Source organism: Candoia aspera, chromosome 4 (genome assembly GCF_035149785.1).
Source record: "Candoia aspera isolate rCanAsp1 chromosome 4, rCanAsp1.hap2, whole genome shotgun sequence".
Classification (NCBI taxonomy): Eukaryota; Metazoa; Chordata; class Lepidosauria; order Squamata; family Boidae; genus Candoia; species Candoia aspera.
Genome location: NC_086156.1, coordinates 93,573,071 through 93,597,845, shown reverse-complemented (window position 1 = coordinate 93,597,845; position 24,775 = coordinate 93,573,071). Strand labels below are relative to the sequence as shown.

Below are 24,775 nucleotides of genomic sequence, written 5' to 3'. Positions count from 1 at the left end.
TGAAATCACTTCCTTTTACTTTGACCTTCCTTTGCTACCGTGCTTCCTTCCTAAAGTAGCTGTAAGCACGTCTAGTTCAGCTTAAACAGGGCCTTGAGTGAGAGAGTTTTGGTTGGATCATATTTCCCAGACTAATATGAAGTCAGGTTAAATATTCTTCATTGCATTCAGTGGCTGACTAGGATAATAGGAAATCTTTGTTTCTGTTTAATCCATGAGAAATGGTTCTCTTTGTTCTTTCTTGGTTCAGCTAGTTTTTGAAATACACTCTGACTGAGGTTGCTGGAATGAAGCTTTAAGCTATGCTATGGTCCTCTCAGCAGACAGAACAGCCAGGTGCTTAGGTAAAAAGCCCTCAAATAATTTTGTAAATATTGGGGGGGGGGGTTCATCTAGATGGTGGTAAAGTGATTGAAAGTAGTACTTCCACACTGTAGCAGGAACATGGCAAACCTACTCTAGAACATAGATCCTGGGAATCTGAAGGTGATGTCACTTGTGTTTAACTGGAAAGGAAGACAGACATAATCCCTCAAGTGATTCTGAAGACTTACATTAGGCACTGGTATTTTGAATGGAAGAATTATAATTGGCATAGATCTACTTACCCAACTGGTCCTGTGTATCTATAAAATATAAACCCGAAACAAAGCAATAAATCAGTTACAATGTTTGAAGTAGATTAAACACATTGATTTTATGGAATTTGGCAGTTAGAAAATGACTAAACCTAATTCAGAATCATCACAATTGTCGTAAGTTCTGGATCAAAGTTTCTGTCTCTTTACATCTATTGTTTGGAGTCCATTGTTATCTCTAGTATCTGACTATATGATGCTGAGTACCAGATCAAGATATGGCGAGTACAAGCCACCCCCTTGCCCCTTTTATTAACTGGATTTGCCTGGAGAGCATCACTATGTAATGAGATTCTTAACAACTAAGACCCTCCTCCTTACAACAGGGAACAAAAATCTGCTTTTCCAAACCTTGAAAATAAGTCAAAGCTACAATTATACTTGTGTTTTTCTTCTTTTTACATCAGACCTTGAAATAACAGGGTAAGTCATGTATTGACTTATTTTAAATGGTCTATTACTTTTTAAAAATCACAGCCAGTATCTAATCATGACAAAGCAAATGTCTTTTTTTTAAAGGTATGCTGCTAAATTCTTAAGAATTAACTGGTTGATTAATTATTATGCTACGACTCCTATTCAGGATCCACCTAGGGATTTTATGATGAGTTTGGTACATTTTAAATTTTGGTGTCCCTAGAAGCATGGAGATATTTCTCCTTTGTTTGTGAGTGATCCTGCTTTCACCCCAGGCCTACTGTATATGCATTCACCATTGAAGTTTTCTTTGGAGAAGTAGGGAATTCGGGTCAAGTTTCGTATGTCTCAACTGTCAACAGTGTCTTAAACAACTGAGGAATAAGCAGCTGAGTTGGAGGATATATGACCAAACAGAGATATTATGTGTGATCGTATTTACATCATGGTTTTGAGGTGCCTATTGTTTGGTTGTGTGGTATATTTTGTTTGGCTTATATGCAGATCATGAATGGCAGGACTCATCATTGTTTGCAGACCTGGTAATATTGTTTGTTGCATGCTCAGCCATGCCATCTTTTTTGGACAAATGCTAAATATATTAATTCTCAAACCTTGTATTTTGAATGGTGAAAGCAGAACTCTGTTTTCTTGGGGTTGTTCTGCAAAGAAAAGGTAGGCAATGATATCAATTTCATTTATTACTGTCACTGTCCAGAATGATAATAAAAATATACAGGTGACAAATAATAAAAGTTCCAGGGCACAAGGAGAGAGTGAAAGAAATGGTAACAGTTTGCGGTTTAGTTTTTCATGGAGCAAAACACCATGTGAAAATATATTTTAATTGGGGAAAGGCTTATTTAAAATTAGAAACATTTCATAAGGTTTACCTTTTTCTAAATGTTGTCAAAAAGGGAAAATACATATGATTTACATTTGAATAATAACACTGTACAAAGGTAAAGCATTGTTTCAACTTTGAAGTTTTGATTAAATCACCCCACTTAAAGAGCTTAGCAAATAAAAATGGAGACTTGCTTCAAATCAGAAAATCAAATCAGCCGCCTATTGTGTCTTTTGCATTATTTCAAAGTTGCTGATTTTTCTTCTGCTTCTGGAGTTGTTACAGATGTAATCCATTGGGTCATCTTCACTTCTATATACAGAGAATGCTGAAGTGGGTGGAGATGTCAGATGGGCTGTTTGACACTGATGAAAGCAGCCAGCCAATGAGTTCTCTCATCTCATTAAACTCTCAACCTATTAGAGCTCTTTTGGGGTACCAAGTCTAAGAGCAGAGTGAGTATTTGAAATAGTATTACTCCAGTGAGGATAAAACCCTGTGACCTTGCCTACCTTGAACTGGGTCCATATATAGGGCAATTCTGTGCTGCAACCCAAGCTGCTTCTCTCTTATACTAGTCCTGGTTGTTTCTTAAGCCAGCTTTAGAAATCCAAGTCCAGATTGCTCTGGGTTGGCAACAGGACTGGGCTGGTGCTCAGTCCAGACTGTTGCCACTGCATGACCTGATTGGTTGTTCCCACACTTCTTTCCCCTGCCATCTATTAAAGGAAGACAAGCCTCATTGAATGACTTCAGTGTGGACCCATCTGCCAGTGCCTGCCTTTTCCCTTAAGGGGTTGTTCCCTCCTCCCTAGTCCCTCTGCCTTTCCTTTCCTTTCCTTTCCTTTCCTTTCCTTTCCTTTCCTTTCCTTTCCTTTCCTTTCCTTTCCCAGAAGATTACACACATGGATGACTTTACCTCTCACTCCTTTCCCAGACTTCCTCATTTGATTGACATTGTGTGGAAATTTATTTTGGCTTTTCCTGACCATCTCTCTGCTTTTTGACCTTTCTTTTTTTTACTAACAGGCTCCAGATTTGACCAATGGAATCCTTCTGATAGGGCCTGTTTCCTCTTCATATTGTGTGACGAATGCTACAGGACAATCATATCCCCAGTCTTGTGAAGAAAGACTCCCTAAATTCAATGGAAGTTACTTTCAGGGAAGCCTGCATAAGACTGCAGAATTAGAGAAAGAGGAAACCGAAGATGGGCAATGATCTATTTCTTTGGGTTTCATACATCTGTGAGGAGCTGAATGTGGGCTTTCTGTAGGCTGCAGGACTGATGCACCATGCAAATTTGCATTCACTGAAATCTGTGGGAGAATTTTTTTTCCTCCTCTGTAATCCCAGAGTAGTTAGATTTCCCCCCAAAAAAACTGGAGCTAAGGCAGCGGGATGTTCCATCTTCAATCAGATTGGATCAAACAGTGGTGCAGATATACTCTCTGAACTCCTTTTCTGCCAAGTATAATTCAACTTTTTAAACATTCATTAGATTTATCCAAGATTTATTTGTTTTTTTCTTTAAGATCTCCAAGCAGATTACATAGAGATCTCCTTCATTTTATCTTTGCAACAAGATCCCTGTGAGGTAGACTGAACCAACAGAGAATGGCTGACTCAAGGCCATGCAGTGAATTTCCACGACTGAGGATAAACCTGAAATTGGGTCTGCAACTTCATCATACTTTTTGAATAATGATAGAGCATTATTTCAGATGATTTCATTCAATTAAGCACTGACGATGTTACCTAGTTGGGTAATGAAATGTCTGCAAGCAAACAACCAAGCTCAGAGAACACCAAGGACTCCACAACTCAGAAATAAGCCATTATTTGTAAATAAGTAAGTAAGTAGCATGCCTGTACAAAGTGTATGTCAGATAAAGTATTTGGTAGCAGGGATAAATCAATGCCTATCAAATTTCATTCCGCAGGACAGGGGGCTAGATGTACATTTATGAACAGTGGTATGTTTTTTGTGTATTACGGCTTGTGTTTATTTTGAAAGAAAAAACCACATCTAAGGCAGACATCTTTACTCATTTGACTCTGATGATCTGTCAAACATAAATCAGAAAGGAAATAAACTCATAATAATTATTCAAATATTTTAGATAATATTATGGAAGTTTGCTAACCTGTATAACAGAGGAGTATTATATTGTTACCTTAATAATGACGACTAAATTTATATTAGAAGCAAAACAGTAATTATAATTCTTTAATGTCTTTAATTGTAGCAGGAACTTACCTACAAGTGGATTTGGATTATTTTCTGAATTTTTCATCTGGGCTTTCATCTGTTTTTCTGAGAGGAAAAACACAACATTCAGTATGTGCTGATAGAGATGCAGAATGTCTAGACATTTTGAAGAATTAGTTTTGGTTTGGGTTGTGATTTTATTTTTTTGGAAAAAAAGAACTGTGATGGTGCGAGACGGTATTAGTAGTACTTTTAACACTTACCAGAAATATATATTTATCACATGTAACTGGGTTTGCTAACAAAAGGATGTTTGGCATATAACATTAAAAACAATAGTAATTTAGACAAGAATTAAAGTGTAGTCATTACCCTTACTTTAAAACTTTTGTTTACTTCAATACTTTTGTATTCATTTTAGTAGTGTTTTTAAAATACATTGCACAAAATACTTTAATTACAATACTTCTTAATCATGCTCCAATTTGCTGTACTCTGACAAACAGCTTTTTTCTTCGTTTTCATCTGTTTAGGAGGATCAGGAAGACAAAAAACTAACACTGAGATTAGAAGACATCAGAATTAGAGCAAAACCCATTAACTATGGATTCTGAATTTTGTCCTCCAGTGAATTGAACATATATTCAAAGTACTGAATTTCAAACAATACTGAGAAAAAGGGAAGAAAACCAAGGCTCATAATGCACATTGCCATGTGAAACAATGTCTGGCCAGTCTGATCGTTCTGACTTTGAATAATTGTCACTGGTAGCAGTTTCTAATTTAATTTGTGTGGTTGTGTATTATTTTATTATTCTAGCAGTTCCAAGGACTGATGATAATTGAAATTTTGCCTATACTCAGTACAGTATTTGCAATTTGCCATTTAAGCTTATTATTTGAAAATTAGCATTTTCAAACAGAAGTTATTTTTTTCATGTTAAGAATTTTTTGTATTAGCAAATGTTTTGTAATGGGGAGAAAGGCAACTACAAAAACAAGAACAGCAAAAAGCCTAGGGGGAAAAAAGGGGGAAAACAGTTTTTTTGCCACCTTTTCTCTGCTTTTATTCCAGGACATTTCATCTCTTTATGCGATGGAGTGGAGTGGCATCAAGGTGTGATTTTGTGATAATGAGTACCTGAACAAAATACGGCAACTGCAGGTCCCTGGATGTATGAATGGGATGTACTATTTCAAAGCCTATATTGGCAGAGGGGTAAAGTAGAGGACAGGATGACAGGATATTCAGTATTTGAAAATCAGGCATTTTATTCTTGAATCAAAGTCAAAGAGTATCAAATTCTTCTTCTGCCACTACTGTATAAATCCAGGGATTGAGTTTGCCGTACCACTGATTCCTTTTTCTTTGGGTTAATAATTGTGATGCAACTATCCACAATAGTGGTGGAAACTTCCCTTTCACCACTCCAAAGAACAGGACCCAAAATTGGCTTTGGAACCCAATGAAGAGTAGGGTGACAATAAAGGGCAGAGGATGTAGTCTTTGGAGGTTACCAATCTTTGAATTGGGGATCTTACCCTGCTGACATAATTTACAGGGAGGGACTGAATATCTAGAAGCACTGTTTTCTTTTACAAATGATCCTGCTAGTACTACTAATCTGATTAGCCCTAGCCCTAGTCCTATCTTGGACCTCATTTCACCTCTATTCAGCCTTCCTCAAAGAGAGCAATCCACTTCCTACCCTGCAACCCCAATACTTTTTGTTTCCAAGGAAAACATTCAGGGCCTTCTCTTTTCTTCTTACTTGTTTGCCTTTAAAGATTTTACATTTTCTGCAAACCTTCAACTTCTTCACCACATGCTGATGTGCTGCCTTGTTTTCCACTGGCTTTGTTTTGCCTACAGTCCTGCCTGAATTCACCACTGAGTTGCTATAAATGAGGGATTTGCACAATACCTTTTCTTTTGCAATAAAAAACAAATCCAGCTATTAGAACAAGAAGTAGTAAAGTTAAGATGCAAAGTAAAGGAAGAGCCCAGTTCAAGCACGATGGTGTTGATGAATTGCCTGAAAAATAGATATAACAAAGATTAAGTCAGGACTGAGGGAAATATTTATAGAATTTGTTCATGAACTTCATGGCCAACCATAGATCACAAGAGCATGTCAGCTGTTATGTTTCATTAAGTTTTGTTTTGATGAAGACTGTATTTTCTCCCATTTGATCCAAAACTAATGTTTAGAGTACTCAGGCACATTCTCACTGGTGGGCCAAAACTTTTTGGTTTTATGTTAATTTTATAAAAGAAAAAGGTAATGAAATATGGTCAGTTCCAGGGAGCTTTGGTCTTGGCATCTATGTGATCAGATGAAGCTATAGCTTCATGTCAGACTGTCAAATCGTGCCAGCAAATCTTTTTAAAAATTCAGAGAATCTGGAACAGGTTCAGAAAAAGGCAAGAAGGATGATCAGGAGACTGGAAACTAAACCTTCCAAGGGGAGCTGGGGTCACTTTTGCCTTGAGAAAAGGGGGTAGAATATGACAACACTTTTTAGTACCTGAAGGGGAGTCACAGAATAGGCTCCAGTGATCTTCTCTCTATCATACCAAAGTGCAGGGCTTATTACAAGGATCCTGAGTTACAGAAAAGCAACTTTGTGTTGAACGGTAGGAAAAACTTCCTAACAGGAAGAGCAGGTTAATAGCAGCCCAGTTCCCTTAAGAGATTATGTGCTTCCCTTTTACTGAATGTTTCAAGTGGACAGCCATCCATCTGGCATGTTTTAATTTTCATTCTTTTCCTTAATTGGAGATTGAATTTCATGGCCTAAATACCCCATTCCAGATCTGATTCTGTATTTCTAACTATCCTAATTCTGTATCATTTACAGATAACTTAGTTAAGATATCATGTAGTTTGATGATGGTAAAAGCTCCTTTAAGGAGAATTTTTTTCTGTCACACAATATATCAAATAATGTATGTATATTAATTTTTGTACAATATAGTATCTATAATTAAGGTAGAGAGTTCTAAGGAAATCCTTCCAGGGTAGAACTGTATCCTTATGGTTTCCCAAAATCTGTGCTATTTCTTCAAAAAGCAAGTGTAAGATGCTGAATTTCAAAAAGCTACCTTTCCTTGACATATTTTGTTTGCTGAATAATTAAGAAATGTTTATGTTTTCCTTCATATTTTGAAAACATATTTTTCTTTAGAACACAATCTGTAATAATGGATTGTTTCCACATATTAGGAGACATTGAGTTTTGAAAAATATCCACAATTTCAAACAGAATTACTTAAAAAATTCTAAAGGCTATGCATATTTAGTGGAGCTGAAGGGAATAATGCTAGAAGGGAAGAGTTGGGGGAATAATTGTGCCTCCCAAATACAGTTTGGGCATTCATGGCCTTTCAAAATTCTCCATCAACCTAGTAAGCAAATCATCTGTGTAAATGTTTGCTGCAAATTTCTCCAGGGAACAGAAATAGGGAGTTTTCAAAGGCAGAGTACTCTTCATAGTGAGCCAATCACTCAGCTACTAATAATTTTAATTTTATTTTATTACAATGTATACCTCCTAACTTTTCCACCTGAAGAACTATTTGGACCTGATCAGCCCAGCCTTCAGATGATTTGACCGAGCAACTGTAGCTTCCTTCATCAAACATCTGGACCTTTTTCAGCTTTAAGGAGACATCTCCAGTGTTCAATCCTTCTTTGGAAACAACTGCTCTGGCTGTATAGTTCTGCCCATAGATAGCCTCACCAACAGATGCTGTAAATTGGTAGATGTTCTCAATGGTACTGTTGACTCTTTTGTTCCATTGAATTGTGGTAAGTTTTGCTTGAGTCTTAAAATTGACATGGCATGGTAGGATGACATCTTGGCCCACATTTCCAATGACAAATAAGGGGGAAATCAATTCAAAATTGTCTGGAAAAAATGGTTACAATTAGTTTTTTTAAAAAAATACCTAATGCAGCAGCATTTTACATTTGAACCTGAAAAGTCTGTCAAAATACTCTAGCTCTGTATAATTAATTACTTTTGTCCCTGTAAATAACTGTGCATATAAGACATTAGAAAAGGAGCATGATGCCTGAATCATCAGTCAGGAACATTTCACAACTTCCTTCCTGTCAAAAGGCTCCTAGCTTTGCTAATTAGTAGCTATTATGTCTTTCCCTCCATAACTGAACTTTGAGATTAAAAAAAAAAGGAAAGAGCAGCTGCAACTTATCAGAAAGTTACAAACAGAAGATACATGTGCTGGGATATCCTATAAAATATCGTGAGTAAGATGTGATGATCGAACAATAAGATGCTTGTCTAGAATCTCCCTTGAACTTCCAAGCCATGTCTTCCACTAGACTGAGCATTCCATTATATGCACAATGCATTAGACGGCTTGGTTAACCCAATAGTCACCACAGAAACTGTTTGGAGGTCTTCTTGCACTAAAGCCCTTCCATTTGCAGGCCTGAAATCTCCTTCTTCATCTTTAAAATTTTGGAATAACAAAAAATATTTCTCTAAGCAACATTTTCTGAATAATGGTAACCCTATATATACATCATGGTTTCTCCCATTGCCAGCAATGGAAAGCGAATGCGGCCAATGACAAATTAAGGTTTCATCTCCTGCAAAGCAATAGGACCATAGAAGCACTAGGAGATGACAGCATGCATATAAATCCTTCCCCCAGAAAAAAACCACACTATTGAAGGTTTTCTTCATATTTTACCTGATAAAGGAATCAATGACAGGATTATGATGCAGGAGTAAACAGGAATGAGATGGAGTATTTCTTTACTTCTATGGACTCTCATATTTTTTCAGCAAGTTCTGATCTGAAACACACATGACCGCAAACAAATAATTTGAGTTGTGAAGCTCTTTGCCTTTGTACTTACAACTTTTCAAATAAAAACCCATGCAATTCAAAATTAAAAGCATATTACTTGGCTCGCTGTATAAAATTTCAATCACAAGTACCATCCATTTCTCTCGCAAAACATCTCAGCAATAACCCATTTTCTTTGAATTCTTGGGACCTCATCATTTATTTAATTTAATTTAATTTAATTTAATTTAATTTAATTTAATTTAATTTAATTTAATTTAATTTAATTTAATTTAATTTAATTTAATTTAATTTAATTTAATTTCATCATTTCATTTCATTTCATTTCATTTCATTTCATTTCATTTCATTCACCTTCTTGGGAATGATCTACCTTGCAGGTTGTGAATTTAAATGCAAATTGACCTGACTGATACTTTCTAGACTAATGTGCAAATTGTAGCATTAAGTATGCAGGCATAAATATAAATAAATTCACAGAATTATAAATAAACATGGTTAAACACTGTTTAGGCTGAAATATAAATAATAAATACGATAGTTTAAAATATAAATGAATACATATAAACACAAAGACAAACGGCTACTGTTTATCTTGCTGAATTTAGCCCTAATAATTCTGGTGCTGTATACTTTGAGGCCAAATTTTGCCTAGGGTAAGCAATAAATCTTCATATATATGTCTGATTTTTTTCTTTTTTTCCTCTTTTTTTGCTTGCTCTGGTCTCTTACTGCAGTCGCCTCATTTATTTATCTTCCTCAGTGCTACTACAGTTATTTCAAGAGAGTGCAGCAGGAGCTGGTTATAATATTCTGTGCATATTCTCCATTTCTGCTTTTCTTTGTCGTTACCAAGATGTTTGCAGTAAGATAAAGGCTCTAATGAGGCAGCATAAAACCTCATTAGAGGCTAGCTATCCTAGGCCTAAAACTAGTACTGCTCTGTCACACCAGAAGACCACATAGGAAAAGGGACTATGCTGGTTAAAAGAGAAATGGCATCAGTTGTAAGAAAGGTCATGAGATTGTTTGTTCATTAACATTCTCACTAACTAAGGGATGTCCTGGCTGTACGATGATTATGGGAATGTAAGCAATTACTTGCATGGCTTGGTCATTTCAGAGGCATTGAGCGATTGCTTGCATGGAAGCTCCCACTTCCCCCAAATTTCCTTTGCATAGAGACAGATAACGTGGCATGCCGAAGGCCCTTTTTTCCTAATAAGTTCATGTTCTACATCTTGGATTTGGGATGTTTTGGAAGAGATGTGTTCTGAGGTGGTTAGAGGACAATAAGTACTTTCTCATACAAAGAAATGGGGCTCTGAAGCAAAACAATAGATGTTTTTAGCTGTAATTAGGAATTCTGCACTTCAGATGACATACGGGCCCTGTCTACCAAGGAATGTCATCTGACAGGACCCAGGAGGAGAGCTTTTCCTGCTGAAGCACCCGCCCTTTGGAACCTGTTAGCTAGTTGTATTGTGAGTCATTGTATGGATTGTGCTCTCCCGCAAATTACGTTTCAACCATTTTAACTGAATTTAATGGTTTTTATTTTAGTTGCCTATTTGTAACTATTTATTATTTTCTGTCTAAGGGTGTGAGCCACCTGGAGTCACATATGTGAATGACTATATAAACTGAATAAATAAACCAAATAACAAAGAAATATTTTTCTTCTTTTTATCAACAATCTGAAACTCTTTCACCTTGTACTAAATCATGCTGAAAACCTCCTTGATTTTCCCCTCCCCTCCCCATCCCAGCCTTTATTTATAACATTATGGAAGAGATTGTAGTTTTTTTGTTTTTTAAGATGCATATTGCAATCTGCTATGGCACTGCTGGAAATCAGCTTAATTTATTTGTTTATACAGACCTTTATAAACTAACTACTTCTGAGAACTCAGGGGGTATTTGCATGTGCCTGTGGTATTTTATGTGAATAATTCCCCTCTGACTTAAAGACGCCATCTTTCTCTTGCAGGAAATCAGCTCCCATCCATGTTTATTCCTCACCAACGCAATACGCGCCAAACAGCTCTTGTCATTTGGAAGCTCCAGAAAGCGGCTGAGCCTGCTACCTCAGTCCTGGTTTGTCATTTTAGACAAGGCATGTAGACATGGTGGTGCTTTTCCAGTTTTTGAGATAGTTAGAAATATAAAGATCTCCCTCCCTCCAGATTTGCCAAATTTAAATTTCCTTTTGAAAACCCTGCTAATTGTTTTAAATTATACCTATTTAAAAGGCAAAAAAAAAAGGCATACCTTTTCATGGAAGAAAGCTGGAAATGCCCTCTTTATGCATATGGGGATTGAATTTGATCTTTGCGTCCTCTTTATTTCAGGAAGTGAAGATATAAGTGAAAGAAACAACAGCACTTTGGCCAGATAAACAAGAGGTATGAGTAACATATTAACCACAAAGCTTTTTATAACGCAAATATGTATACCTGTCCCTGTACAGGTGCCCTGCTACCTGAAGTCATGTACTACAGTATTTGTTCTCTCTCCAGTGGTCCAACGGTTTCATTGTCTTCATTTCCTTAGAACACCAAAGGAGTAAATCTACAACAGGGGCTTCTGAACTTTTTCAGGCTGTGGCACGTGTGTGTTTAAAGAATTCTAAGCCCCCACTGTCTTCTTTCAGGTACACACAGAGATTGTCATGAGTAAAAAAAACCCTGGGTTTGTGGGCTTCTTAATGAGAGCCAATGAGCTCTGATCTTTCTATTCTTAGAAAAACTGCTTCTGATACCTCTTGCTGCATTTGAGGCATAGGGGAAGGGGCTTGGTCTTTCCTGTAACCCCACAGAACAGTCTGAAAAGCCCTGATCTGTTGTATAATAGTGATTTCTGTATATTCAGTGCCTGAATCATTTCTTCATTTCAAGAAGAGGATTGTGATGGGATAGTAAAATTTCTCAGAGCTATTTGGAAACCATTCAAAGTCTTAATTTCCATTAAAGTAGACCACAGTTTCTGCAGAGAGGTAAGAAAATATGTAGTCCAAACCTACTCAGGAATGTATGCAACCCAGATTCATCAGGACCTGGATCAGGGATCAGGACACTAAAAAGTGTCCCACAGATTACTATCTCTCACACCTAGATAGAAATCTGATCTGTTCTATAATCTTTTATCTGCATTGACCCAATAGAATTTGAGGCAGGGTGTTAGGCTTTGACCACAGTGAAACCCCAACCTGCTCCAGATAATTTTAGTGCCTTTGACACAACCTCTAATGCCACTTCTCTCATTCTGAGCAGGGAACAGAAAGCGGGTAAAGTTACATACTAACAGAATCTCAATTTTGTCTTGTGATCGTTATTCTGAATTTAGCAGTTTAAATTCTTACAGTTTAGTTCAGGCCTAATAACAATTATATACAGTTTTGGACAAAAGATGCAAACAAGTAATCCAGCACTGGAAGCCACGATGGAGAAGACTTCCACAGCCACCATACATTTCCCCTTGGTGCTCAGGTAGGTGGGGACAAAAGAGACCCAGACCCTGCAAAAAATGCATAAGCTGAAAGTGATGAACTTGGCTTCATTGAAAGCACTGGGCAAATTCCTCGCAAGGAAAGCCACAACGAACCTAATGAGAGCCAAGAATCCCACATAGCCCAGAACACAGTAAAACAGAATGGGAGATCCTTCATTACATTCCAGCACAGATTCCTCAGCCAAAGAATGAGTGTCCCAATCTGGGAATGGGGGAGCGATATAGAGCCAGACAAAACAAATCACTGCTTGAATTAAAGAACAGAAAAGAACTGTAGAACTGGCCAATCGTTTGTCCATCCTTTTCCTCATCCTACTTCCCAGCCTGGTGGCCATGAAAGTGACAACCACTGTGATGGTTTTTGCCAGTACAGAAGAAACAGCCACAGAGAGGATGATGGCAAAAGATGTTTATAGGAGGTAGAAGGTCACAGCATGTGGCTGACCAAGGAATAGGAGGGGGCAAAGGAAGCAGAGCAAGAGACAGATGAGCAGGGAGTAGGTGAGGTCTCGATTGTTGGCTTTGACAATGTGAGTATTCCTGTGTTTAATAAATTCCTAGCACAAAAACTGTGATCAGAGAAAAAAACAGAGCCAAGAAAACTAATGTGATCCCCAAAGGTTCATGATGAGAAAGAAAGTTTGGGATCTTAGGAAGACATAGATTTCTGTCCTTATTTGGATATTGACATTCTGGGCATCTGTAACGATCATCCAGATCTGAAAAATGGAATACATGGTGTGGAATCAAACCCAGGATCCAAAGCAAATAATCAAGGCTGAACTGCAGTATTTATTAAACAGTGCACACTGGAGGGGTTCTCACTAAGATGGTGGGTGCCTCCCCTGAAAACAAAAGGAATGCACTGATAGAAAAGGATTGCACTTACAGAGAAAGAGATGATGTAAGCATACAAATTCATATGATGATGCAGGCATACATACATATTCATAAGCAATAGATCTCAAGTTACTTTCTGCCCTACTTATCTACTCTGAAGAAAGTCATTGTCTTAGTGAGAAGACGGGAGGGAGCAAACTTGAATATAGAGATTCATGGGTTTCTATGGGGATCCACTGATAAAACTTAGCAAATGCTGCAGAAGCTGCGGTCAGATAGTTTCCAAGGTTGTTTGCCACATTCATTTATGTTTTAATTTGGTTTAAGCGAGACCATTCGTCTGAAAACCCTGAAAAGTTATTTTCTTCACAATGCCATTGTTGTTCCTCGAATATATCACATGGAGATTGGCTAAATAGGTAGAATGGAAATGGAGAAGTGAATGTTTATCCCTCTGCCTTCTTTCCTTTTTGATTAAATAGATCTTCAACAGAGATCAAATTTCTTGGATATATCAAGATCATAAACTAATTGCAGTGAATTCAACCAGTCTCAGGCCAAACATTGTGACTGGGGATGATTTCACAATTTCAGTAGAAAAAATACATTGATTCTTATCAAAGAAACTCCCAGATGGGCAAATTAGATGCAACTGGATATTCATGTACATCTGTGGCCACGTTACTTCCACATATATATCTCTGTTTATCTGCATAGTTTTCCCTTGCTGGATCAACCAGAAGCCCCGAGAGGGATGGTTGCATTTAATGGACACCTTCTGCTTCATTTACAATTTTTAAATTAATATTACTGCAAGTTGCCCAGAGTCATTTTGGAGTCAGGCAGCCATTTAAGTCTTACAAATAATAAATAAATATACAAAATATTAAATGTAAATTGAGAATAGGACTGGGATTAAGAGTGGAAAGTGGCATAAAGGAAGAAAAACAGTTCAGCAAACACTCTTACTTGTCTTTCTTATGCTGAGGACTGTAAGCGTTCATGCTGGAGTTTTACAATGTAGGATTGTAGACATCATTTCACTGTCTCTTACCCTTTTCATGTGATAGCTTCCCTGTTGGGCTCTGGGTACAATCATAGCAACAAAATGGCTTTCCTTCCTTCTTTTTCCTGCTATATCCTGGATGGCATTTATCATTGCACACTGCAAGGGGCAAGACCTACGCATAAAAAATTGAGAGCTTTAGACAGTTTACAAAGAATCAGTATGCCTTGAATTAAGATCAGTGAAAGAATATGGTATATTTTGTTCTCTGAATTGACAGCCCAAAAGTTTGCAAACCAGAACATTGTTTTAATGGCATTTTCTATATTGTTGTTCCCTTGTGCCTTTTACTTTAATGTGACAGTTTCTGTCAATACTGATTTTTTCCCCCTTGATGACCAGTTTTTATCCCTTCTTGTCATGAGTACTGATGGTGAGTAGGAGGGGGCCCCTATCCAGGGGTGAAAATGCATGTGTAGTTTGGATCTAAAAATTCTAGAAATCAAATTACTGTATGGACAAAAATGTTTTAATTATGGTAAATATGCCATTAGGTAAAAAAAAAATGTAGTCAGAAGAGAGAATAACATTTGATATTGTATCCTGGTGAATGTATATGTCATACTTTGCCAGTTAGATTTTTGAACAATATAAGCAATTTTAGAAATGTTACTTTGTACTTGGAAGCATTCCATTTTTTAAAAAGATCATGTTATTTATTGCTAAAACTGAAATGGAGAAGCTCCAACCTTGCAATTATTACATGCTAGTCTAGCTTCATAGAAAAACATCTTCCATTGGTTACTTGCTATATAACATCAATAAAAGCAGATACATCAATAAATGCAGATAACATCAATAAAAGTAATCTCCAGAGAAAATGCTACTCCCTAATGAATACTGTATCTCATTTAGCCATGCTATTTATTGGCGACTTTGGTTCTGCCACTTATTCTCAGCCTAATCAACCTGAATTTATCAAAAGAATGGATAAATATCAAAGAGGGAAGGATTGGTATATCCATCAATTCACACTTCAGTTTCCAATTGACCATGTATTCTTTAAACAATATTAATTTTTCTGGAATATTCACAGCAAAACCTCTTCCACTAGCTGCATGATATATTTGTAGGCATCTTCAGGCCATTTAGAAACACAAGGAATCATCACAGTGACAAACTCCATAGCCAACCAGGTAGTAAGTCAGCCTAGGATGCGTGAGATCAATGTACAAATCCTTACTCATCTTTGAAAATTATTCAGAGACACTGAGCCCTTTACACATCCTCACTTGTTAAACCACAGCATTTTGTGGTGGTAAAAAAAAATGACATGTTTCTACAGTATATACCAACAGGCGCATCTCAGAAGAACTGTGAAATCAAAATGTAATTTAAAGCATCCCTAAAGGTAAAGGTAAAGGTTTCCCTTGACGTAAAGTCCAGTCGTGTCCGACTCTAGGGGGCGGTGCTCATCTCCGTTTCAAAGCCTTGGAGCCGGCGTTGTCCATAGGACACTTCCGGGTCATGTGGCCAGTATGACTCACGGAACGCCGTTACCTTCCCGCCGAAGCGGTACCAATTAATCTACTCACATTTGCATGTTTTCGAACTGCTTGGTGTGCAGAAGCTGGGACGAGCAACGGGAGCTCACCCCGCCGCGCGGTTTCGAACCGCCGACCTTCCGATCGACAGCTCAGCGGTTTAACCCGCAGCGCCACCGCGTCCCACCGCCAAAGCATCCCTAAGTTTCAAAAATTGTTAGTTTCTACTACCACACTTATTTTTTAATATTTATCACTATCAAGCTTGTTGATACATTCCTTCTTTTAATTATCACTTCAGTGACATAATCAAATTTCATTTGATAGTATTTCACCTATCAGTTGATTAAGTCTGTATAACTGTTACATGCCCAAGTATAATCCAAACTTCTATACCAGGATCAATGCTTTCTTAAAGTATTTGACCTACAATGAAAGAGAGATGAACACGGATATTACTGGATCACTTTTCCATTCAATTTAACGTCACCTGGTTAAATTGTCCTTGCCATGTAATGATCTCCTGGGAAATGTTGACCTCTTTGGCTGGTAAAGCTGTGGGATCCATTCTTCCAACTTTTATTCTAAGGATGGTCTGGTTTGGGAAAGTGATCCAGTTGATTATGTCAAATCCAGTTGCTAATTCTCCATTGGCATTAAAATATACTTCCTCTCCAGCACTGTTGTTAAATGAGATGCTTTTCAGAAAAGGATGAAGCTGTGTAAGGAATAAAAAAAGTGAAGTCTCTCTACCATACTGAAAGGTGATGAGTAAGTGTTTCTGAAAATGCTATGACTGGATATGGATATTTATATGGAGAGTAGGGATAAGCAAATATTTCAATCGTTATGGCTTGATTCTCAGTCCCAATTTGATGGCTTTTTCACTTGTGCATATATGAACTTGACTTTGGGGTAAGAAGTGAACTGGCCAAGTTTGAAGAGGATAACAGATTATTCAGGGTGATAAAAATCAAAAGTGTCTGACCTTCTCTCAGCTTGCTAGGTAAGCAAGATACGGTTAGGACACTGAGCAGGACTATTAAGGGATTCCAGGGCTATAGGCCAGATGGGGAGGTTGAGAAAATGTGACAGAAGAAGGCAGAGGCAAACCACTTCTGTTCTCTTGCTAAGAAACTGCATGGTTGCATTGAAGAAGACTTTACTTCTTATTGCAAGTCAGGATGTTTAGGATGCAAGGAGAAAAAGACAAGTAGAGGACATATTCTCTCTCTCTCATTAATAAAAAAGTAACAGTTTGCCAGATATGAAGAACAAATATCTATAAACAGAGAAGAGGAGGAGGAAGGAGAGGAAAGAAGCTCAGAGCGATGGCATATCTCAAATAGTATCATATTCAAACCAGGGGCTGCCAAATGTTTTTGAGAAGCAGGATAACCCCAAAGAACTCAAATCAAAAGACCCAGAATTCAGATCATGACATGGTCAAACAAGGCTACAAGGTCATACATAGCAGACAAGGCAGATGGTATTCTTTCAATAAAAGCAGTACAGATGCCACCCTGAGAAAGCTTTGGAGTCAATGTTTGGATGAAATGTGTTCCTTGGTCATCCTCCCTGGCAATGATCCCAACCCATGTCCATTGAAAATGCAGAAGTAGCTGGACAATCCCCGTGTACTGAAGTGCTTCATTGGGAACCATCTGGTAGATAGAAGGAAACATGGTTTTATAATTCATCCCAGGGGCAAGAAAGGAATATGTGATCTAAGGAAAAAAATAATAGTTTTAAATTTTGGGGGGAGCTTATTTAGTCTTACATGCAAATTTGCAAAACACTACTTGCTAAGGAAAATCAGTAACTTTGTAAAGTAACAAATCTTTGTTATGGTCAAAGACCAGCATAAGGAGATGGGGTACAAGTCAGTTAAAAGCCTAGAAGATACATTAAAATCTAATACAAAAAGCTAAAACACAAATGTAAAAGATACATTAAAATCTAATATAAAAAGCTAAAACAAAGAAGTCTAGGGAAAAAGGAAAAAGAAAAAAAATCTAGAGGGAGGGGTAGGAGCATTAGATGGGTGTAGGGGCACATAAAGGTTAGTATATCTGTAAATACAGTACCCTAGTGTGATAAAATAAATGCTAGTTTATGGCACTGGTCATCATCTGGCGAATTTTAACCACTGCTGCAGAGAAACTGGCAACACTGTATGTTGTAGCAGGGTTGGTATCTGACAGCACCAGGGAGGTGTAAAATCGTCCTGAGCACCCTTGGTATTTTGTAGAATAATGGTAAGATGAGGCTAGTATGAATGTCTCTATAGTACAGGCACTGGAGGAGCACATGCTCTGTTGTTTCTGTGTGACCAGAGTCACAAGGGCATTGTCCATCCAGGTAAGAAATCTTCCTGTACCGGCCTCCAACAACAGCTGAGGGGAGGGCATGATATTATGCCAGAGTAAAGGCCCTCTGATGATTAGGTACCTCCAATAGAAGTCCTTGAAGATATTGCTGTGTCGTCTGCATAGAACAGAACAGAGATGTGTCTTCCAGCACATTTTGGGAAACGTAAGTTAAACAGTTCCTGAATTTAGTGAACCCGTGTCATCAGTCTCCTTGCCTCTTGTTTTTCATTCCATAACTAGGAAGAACAAGTTGCACATTCTTGATGAGGGGAAATTCCTCTAGACAGCTCAGGAATTACTTCTGACTAAATCGTCCCATTTATTCTGTTATGGACTAGAATGTTGGTCTCCCATATGGACAGAACAGAGAGTGGATTATGATTTATATTATCTGGGGACAAGGTGGGAAGGATCAATCACCATGGGGCTATGCAGTAACCACAACATTGGCTCAGACTTCAATTCAATAATTGGAAATCACCCCAGCTCATCTCCAATCACTGAGGAGGCCACTTGGCATGCTATATATGGGCCAAATCTATTCTTTTTCTTTAGAAAACCTGTTTTTCTCTTTCACTGACAGATATTGGGAGTTTACAAAAAGGCATTCCTTTATTTTTTATAGAACTTACTAATCAGTGGGAGGAATGCTGTTGTATTTCATAGAGAAAGGATGTGCCAAATTCCTTTAAATTTTGAACTGTTAAGAAAAAGATCTGCTAATAATGTTTCTACTTTATTTTCTGGTCAGAGAAATTAGCCTTATTTGCAACCTTATTTCTCCATTCTCCCTTTTTCAAGGATGTTGTCTGCCAAATTTAATATGAATAGCTTTAAAGACTTAATTGACACAATTTTATTTTTTTTATTTTTTATTATAAAAATAATAATTGATTATTGTATTTGTAAACTGGCCAGAATCTTGGGATAGGGATGGTGTATAAATAAATGTAATAATTACATTACATATTTATATACATATATATGTACATATGTACATTTATGCACATACACAGACATACACATTCTCCAATGATCAGGACACCTTAAGGGCCATCATTTGATAATGGCTTCTACAGTATTTGGGCTGCAGAGAACTAAGCTTAATTAGCTAATCTTATTGGAAATTGTGATAAGAAAAGTTTTTTTTTTGATCTGCTGAACTATATATTGCTCCTTACTCAAGAAAAGTATCAGAGATCATTAATAATTGGGCTAAGATACAAACAGCTCTGAAGCTGAATGATGAAAAATACAAAAGCATAGTCACAGTTTGAGGACTTAAGTTCACATAGTGCTTTGGAGCATGAAAACAAGTTATTTATCAACCAGAATAACACCCTCACTTGTTACATGACTGAAAATATATTCCAGTTTTATGTGTATTGTTTTGTATAGTAAAAGAGCTTGAATTAAGGATTGGATTTATGTACAGTATATAAATGGCATTTGACAAAAAATGCTATCTATATATCTTAAATAATGAAGGCTAAATCCATTACACTTTTAAAAGGCATATCATTCAGGAAATTAATTTCAAAAGTTCTTTTCTTCAACATCAACATGAGGAGAGATTCCTTCCCTTTGCCTGAATTTGCCTGAATTCTAAAACCTTATTTTCATTGGAGAAATATGTCGTTTTTAAATGACCAAGAACAATACAATCTACTTTGGATCAGTCTTAACTTTCTGTGTTTCTTCTGCCTGTTTTATGACTATAGTTACCTGTGGAACTTTGGAAAGGTTTATGATGTTGGCTCTATGGAAGGTGGTTTCAGAGTTAAGTCCCCCAGCGACAGATACCAGATTCTTCTGAATGCCACAGCTGTAGTTGGGGACAAATCTATGCCAGCTGGACACAAATCCAGGCTGTTCTGATAAGTCATCCTTGCCTCAAAATAGTTGTCACAGATGTGGAATCCTAAACGGATATTAGGCAATATACTGAGGTTCTCACTGATCTCCTTCACAGCAAATACCAAAGACAGGACCTGCTGATAATTCTTCAGGACAGGGCTGAAACAAGTCATATAATGTACACATTGAATTTACTTCTGGGTTTAGATATATGCAGGCTCTATGCTATAAACTGACAAAAAAAGATCATGCGAAGAATGTACTGGTCTCAGGTAACTGTTTTTTTTCCTCCTGTGGCCCACTTATATAAATATGAGGATATAGACAGGTCTGTTACAATAAAGGATGGAATACCTACTCTTTATATCCCATTATTATTTTAGGTACTGGATGCAGGCAGAAGGTTAGCTGACATGTCAGAGGAAACAGTCAATGGAATAAAGAATCATGGGTAGGCAAAGGACGAAAGAAGAAAGAAAGGGAAATTTTAAATTATGTGGGTTTCAAGGAAAAGCAAGGAGATATATAATTTCATATGCCTTTATGCATCCTGTATCATTTTCAATAAAATAAATAGTTTGCTTTCTGGATACATTATAAACAGCTAGATTACTCTGAAATTATAGTTCACCATAATTGCTTTCTCTACAGCTTTCTTTATTTGTTGTATACAATTGTTCTTACATGGGCTTGTCCGTAGACTTTGTTTCTGGGGGTTCATTGAAAGATATAAAGTCACCAGGAGAAAAAAGATGAGAGACAACTCCACCGATGACAAGGTCTCCTGGCTAATAATATTCAGATGGGAAGGAAAGGTCATCTTTCATGCTGCACATAAAACTGTGTGCCTTGGATTCAGCAAGAGGTAGCATCAGCCAAAGACAGAGGAAGAAAGAAAGCACTTTAATGGAATACTAAATCTCCATTTTTAAAACATCATTAAATCCCTGCTTCTTTGTCACTGAATCCAAGTTTCCTATCTAATGAGCAATGCAGTAATCTTTGTATCTATATGTTAGTCCATCAATGTCATCACCCAGGGTGCAGACAGGATTCATTACTTCCCCACCTGAGGTACTTCACTTTTTAAATAACTTGATAAATTTCCTGGTAACCAGAAAGAGAAATAATTAAAGGAATGATGGATTCTATAGGGCCTATACTGTAGGTACTAACCCTAAATCAGGAATTTACTTTATATGTGTTTCAGATTTATTTATATAATAATGGCCACTGAAAATCCACACTGGCTTTGGATAAGATATTTCATTCGAAGTAATTATTTATTTATTTATTTATCAAATTTGTCACTGCCCATCTCCTCCCACTGGAGGGACTCTGGGCGGTTTACAACAAAATCATCAATAAAACAATAAATATATAAAATACACTATAAAATTACAAATTATTAATAATATAGATAAAAATAAAGTCTAGATAGCTATATCTCATTCAGTCTTTATGTGGAAGGGGTGCTTCAAGGCACTAGCCAACCCCAGGCATGACTCCTTTCCTCCCCACCCCAGGCCAGCTGGCAGAGCCAGGTCTTCAAGTTTCTCCAAAAGGCCAGGAGCGATGGGGCTAGCCTCACCTCTGGGGGCAAGATGTTCCAAAGGGTGGGGGCTACTGCAGAGAAGGCCTGCCTCCTGGAATCCGCCAGATGGAGTTCTCTTACTGACGGGGTCCTCAGCATGCCCTCCCTGCAAGATTGGGTGGGGCGGGTAGATGTAACGGGGAAGAGGCAGTCCCTCAGGTAGCCTGGCCCCGTGCCATGTAGGGCTTTAAAGGTGATAACCAACACCTTGAATTGGACCTGGAAGCAAACTGGAACCCAGTGCAGCTCGCGTAGCAAAGGTGTTATATGCACCTTTCTAGGGGTGCCACAAATAACCTGTGCGGCTGCATTTTGGACCAGCTGAAGCTTCTGGATATGCTTCAAGGGTAGCCCCATGTAGAGTGCATTGCAGTAGTCAATATGGGAGATAACGAGGGCATGAGTAACTGTTTGAAGAGCCTCCCGATCCAGGAAGGGGCGTAACTGGCGCACAACACGAAGCTGTGCATAGGCCCTCCCGGCCATGGCTGCCACCTGCTCTTTGAGCAGGAGCTGTGAGTCCAAGAGGACTCCCAAGTTACGCACTGGGTCTGTCTGGGGCAGTGCAACCCTATCCAGAACCAAGGATGACAAAGTCCTGGATACAGAAGAGCCCTTAATCCACAGCCACTCCATCTTATCAGGGTTTGGTTGAAGCCTGTTGTTCCCCATCCAGGCCGCCACAGCCTCCAGGCACCTGGAGGGGGCAGTCACAGCATCACTTACTTCACCTGGGATGGAGATATACAGTTGAGTATCATCAGCATACTGATGATACCTCATCCCATGGTGATGGATGATCTTACCCAGCAGTTTCATGTACATGTTGAATAGGAGAGAACCGAACCCTGCGGCACCCCACAATGGAGGGGTTGAGGGTTGGATCTCTCCCCCACTATCACCACTGACTGGGACCGGCTCTGGAGGAAGGAGGTGATCCAGGGCAAAACCACACCGCCCACCCCCAACTCTCTGAGTCGCCCCAAAAGGATACCATGGTCAATGGTATTGAAAGCCACTGAGAGATCAAGAAGAGCAAGGATGAATGCACTGCCACCATCCCGCTCCCACCAGAGATCATCCATAAGTGCGACCAATGCTGTTTTCATCCTATATCCGGGCCTGAATCCTGACTGAAAGGGGTCTAGATAATTTGTTTCATCCAGAACCCTCTGGAGCTGTAATGCCACCACTTTCTCAACCACTTTCCCCAAAAAGGGGAGGTGGGAGACTGGACGAAAATTGTCCAATATAGTAGGGTCCAGCAATGGTTTCTTGAGAAGGGGCTGTACCAATGCCTCCTTAAAGACAGATGGAAACAACTCCCTCAAGCATGTATTAACCATCGCCTGGACCCATCCACATGTCACCTCCTGAGCAACTTTCACCATCCAGGAGGGACATGGGTCTAGCTGGCAAATGGTGGCATTTACTGTCCAGATGATCCTGTCCACTTCCTCGAGTCCAATGGGATCAAACTGTTCCCAGATAACATGGTAAGTACTCTCCCTTGGTATCTCCACGGACAATGCCTCACGCTTGGAGTCTAGCGTAGAGTGGATCCCAGCGATTTTATCCTGCAGATGCTCTGAGAACTCCTCCACATGACCCTGTAGGTGGGTCACCCAGCCCACCGTCCCCAAAAGGGACTGAATGATTTTAAACAGGGATATCGGGTGGCATTCTGCGGACCTGATTAGGGCGGAGAAGTATTGGTGTTTTGCCGCTCTTATTGCCACCAGGTAGGCCTTAATAGTGGCTCTAACTAGTGTTCAGCCAGATTCAGTCTTTGATTTCCTCCAGCGGTGCTCTAGACGTCTCTTAATCTGCTTCAGAACCCTCAGCTCCTCCATGAACCACAGGAAGTTTTGGGTTCAATGAGGTAAGGGAGGTCGCACAGGTGCAATCCTGTCCAAGGCCCCAGCCACCTCTCTATTCCAAGCAGCAGCCAGGGCCTCTGCTGGACCATGCAGCAGATCCTTGGGTATAACCCCCAGCTCCCTCTGAAACCCTACCAGGTCCATCAGTCACCAGGGGAGGGGGACCAATTGAATGGGTCCAGCCTTCCTGCAGAGGGGGGCAGCATAGGAGAATCTCAGCGCCACCAGGGCATTGTCTGACCATGACAATGAGGACAGCTGTAACTCTCCCCTCAGATCACATTGCCACTGCTCCAACAAGAAAACCAAGTCCGGGGTGAGACCACTGTCTCGAGTTGGGTCCCAAATAATCTGAGACAGGCCCATGGCTTCCATGGTAGCCATGAACTCCCAAGCTGCCTCTGAGGAATGCCTCAGGGATGGCAGATTGAAGTCCCCCAGAACCATAAGCCTGGGGAACTCCACTGCCAACCCTGAGACAGCCTCCAGCAGCTCGGGCAGGGAGTTTGCTATGGAGCAGGAAGGCTGGTACAGTAGCAACACTCCCAACTGTTCTCGGGAGCCCATCTTGAAAAACAGGGTCTCACAGCTGGCCACCTGTGGAGCCGGGCCCCTGAAGGCCACTAGAGACTCTCTGATGACAACTGCCACCCCTCCTCCCCTGCCCTGGGATCTCGGCTGGTGCCATACTGTAAGTCCAGCTGGGCACATTTCCGAAAGGGGCACCCCCCCTTCAGGGCCCAGCCAGGTTTCAGTAATAGACGCCAGGTCTACCGCTTCCTCAGTGATCAAATCACATATGAAGGGGGCTTTGTTGTTAACAGACCTGGCGTTAAGTAGCAGCAGCTGGAGTCCAGGGCCCCTATTTATCTGCTGACCAGGACCTGGGTCTGAGCACAGTGGGCTGGAACATGCCACCGGTAATAAACACTGGGGGTGTCTTCCCCGAAGATGGCCCACCCTTTGGCTCCTGCCGTAACATCCCCTACCTGTCACCACCTCAATTGTATAACCCACCCTACAACCCCCAGAGACTCCCTACAGCCCCACTCCTACACCTCCAGAATCCCCAATCTGAAGTAGGGGGCGTCCATCACTCATACCCTCTCATGCATGCTCAGTTACCCACAAGGTGATGGCAGGCCCTCCGGTGCACCAGTTCCCACTCTTGGGGCCATCAGGCCTCAGCCATCACCAACCCATTCACCATTCACT

The 24,775-nt window shown here is 39.3% G+C and overlaps 1 protein-coding gene across 2 annotated transcripts in view; it reads right to left on the bottom strand.

The window, feature by feature from the left end:
* Positions 1-366: 366 nt before the first annotated feature.
* LOC134495537 (V-set domain containing T-cell activation inhibitor 1-like) overlaps positions 367-24,775 on the bottom strand; it is a 142,664-nt gene continuing 118,255 nt past the window's right edge. Inside the window, exons 1-7 of one of the 2 annotated variants that reach the window (XM_063301050.1) lie at positions 11,229-11,342; positions 8,838-8,943; positions 7,667-8,026; positions 6,040-6,150; positions 4,163-4,219; positions 1,670-1,717; positions 583-626 (exon numbers count right to left, since the gene is read on the bottom strand). In XM_063301050.1, coding sequence (XP_063157120.1) covers positions 601-626; positions 1,670-1,717; positions 4,163-4,219; positions 6,040-6,150; positions 7,667-8,026; positions 8,838-8,922 — 687 coding nt within the window. In that variant the 5' untranslated portion in view covers positions 8,923-8,943; positions 11,229-11,342 and the 3' untranslated portion in view covers positions 583-600. Of the gene's footprint in view, positions 627-1,669; positions 1,718-4,162; positions 4,220-6,039; positions 6,151-7,666; positions 8,027-8,837; positions 8,944-11,228; positions 11,343-24,775 lie in introns of those variants that run through there. The other variant, XM_063301049.1, reaches the window with a different exon arrangement.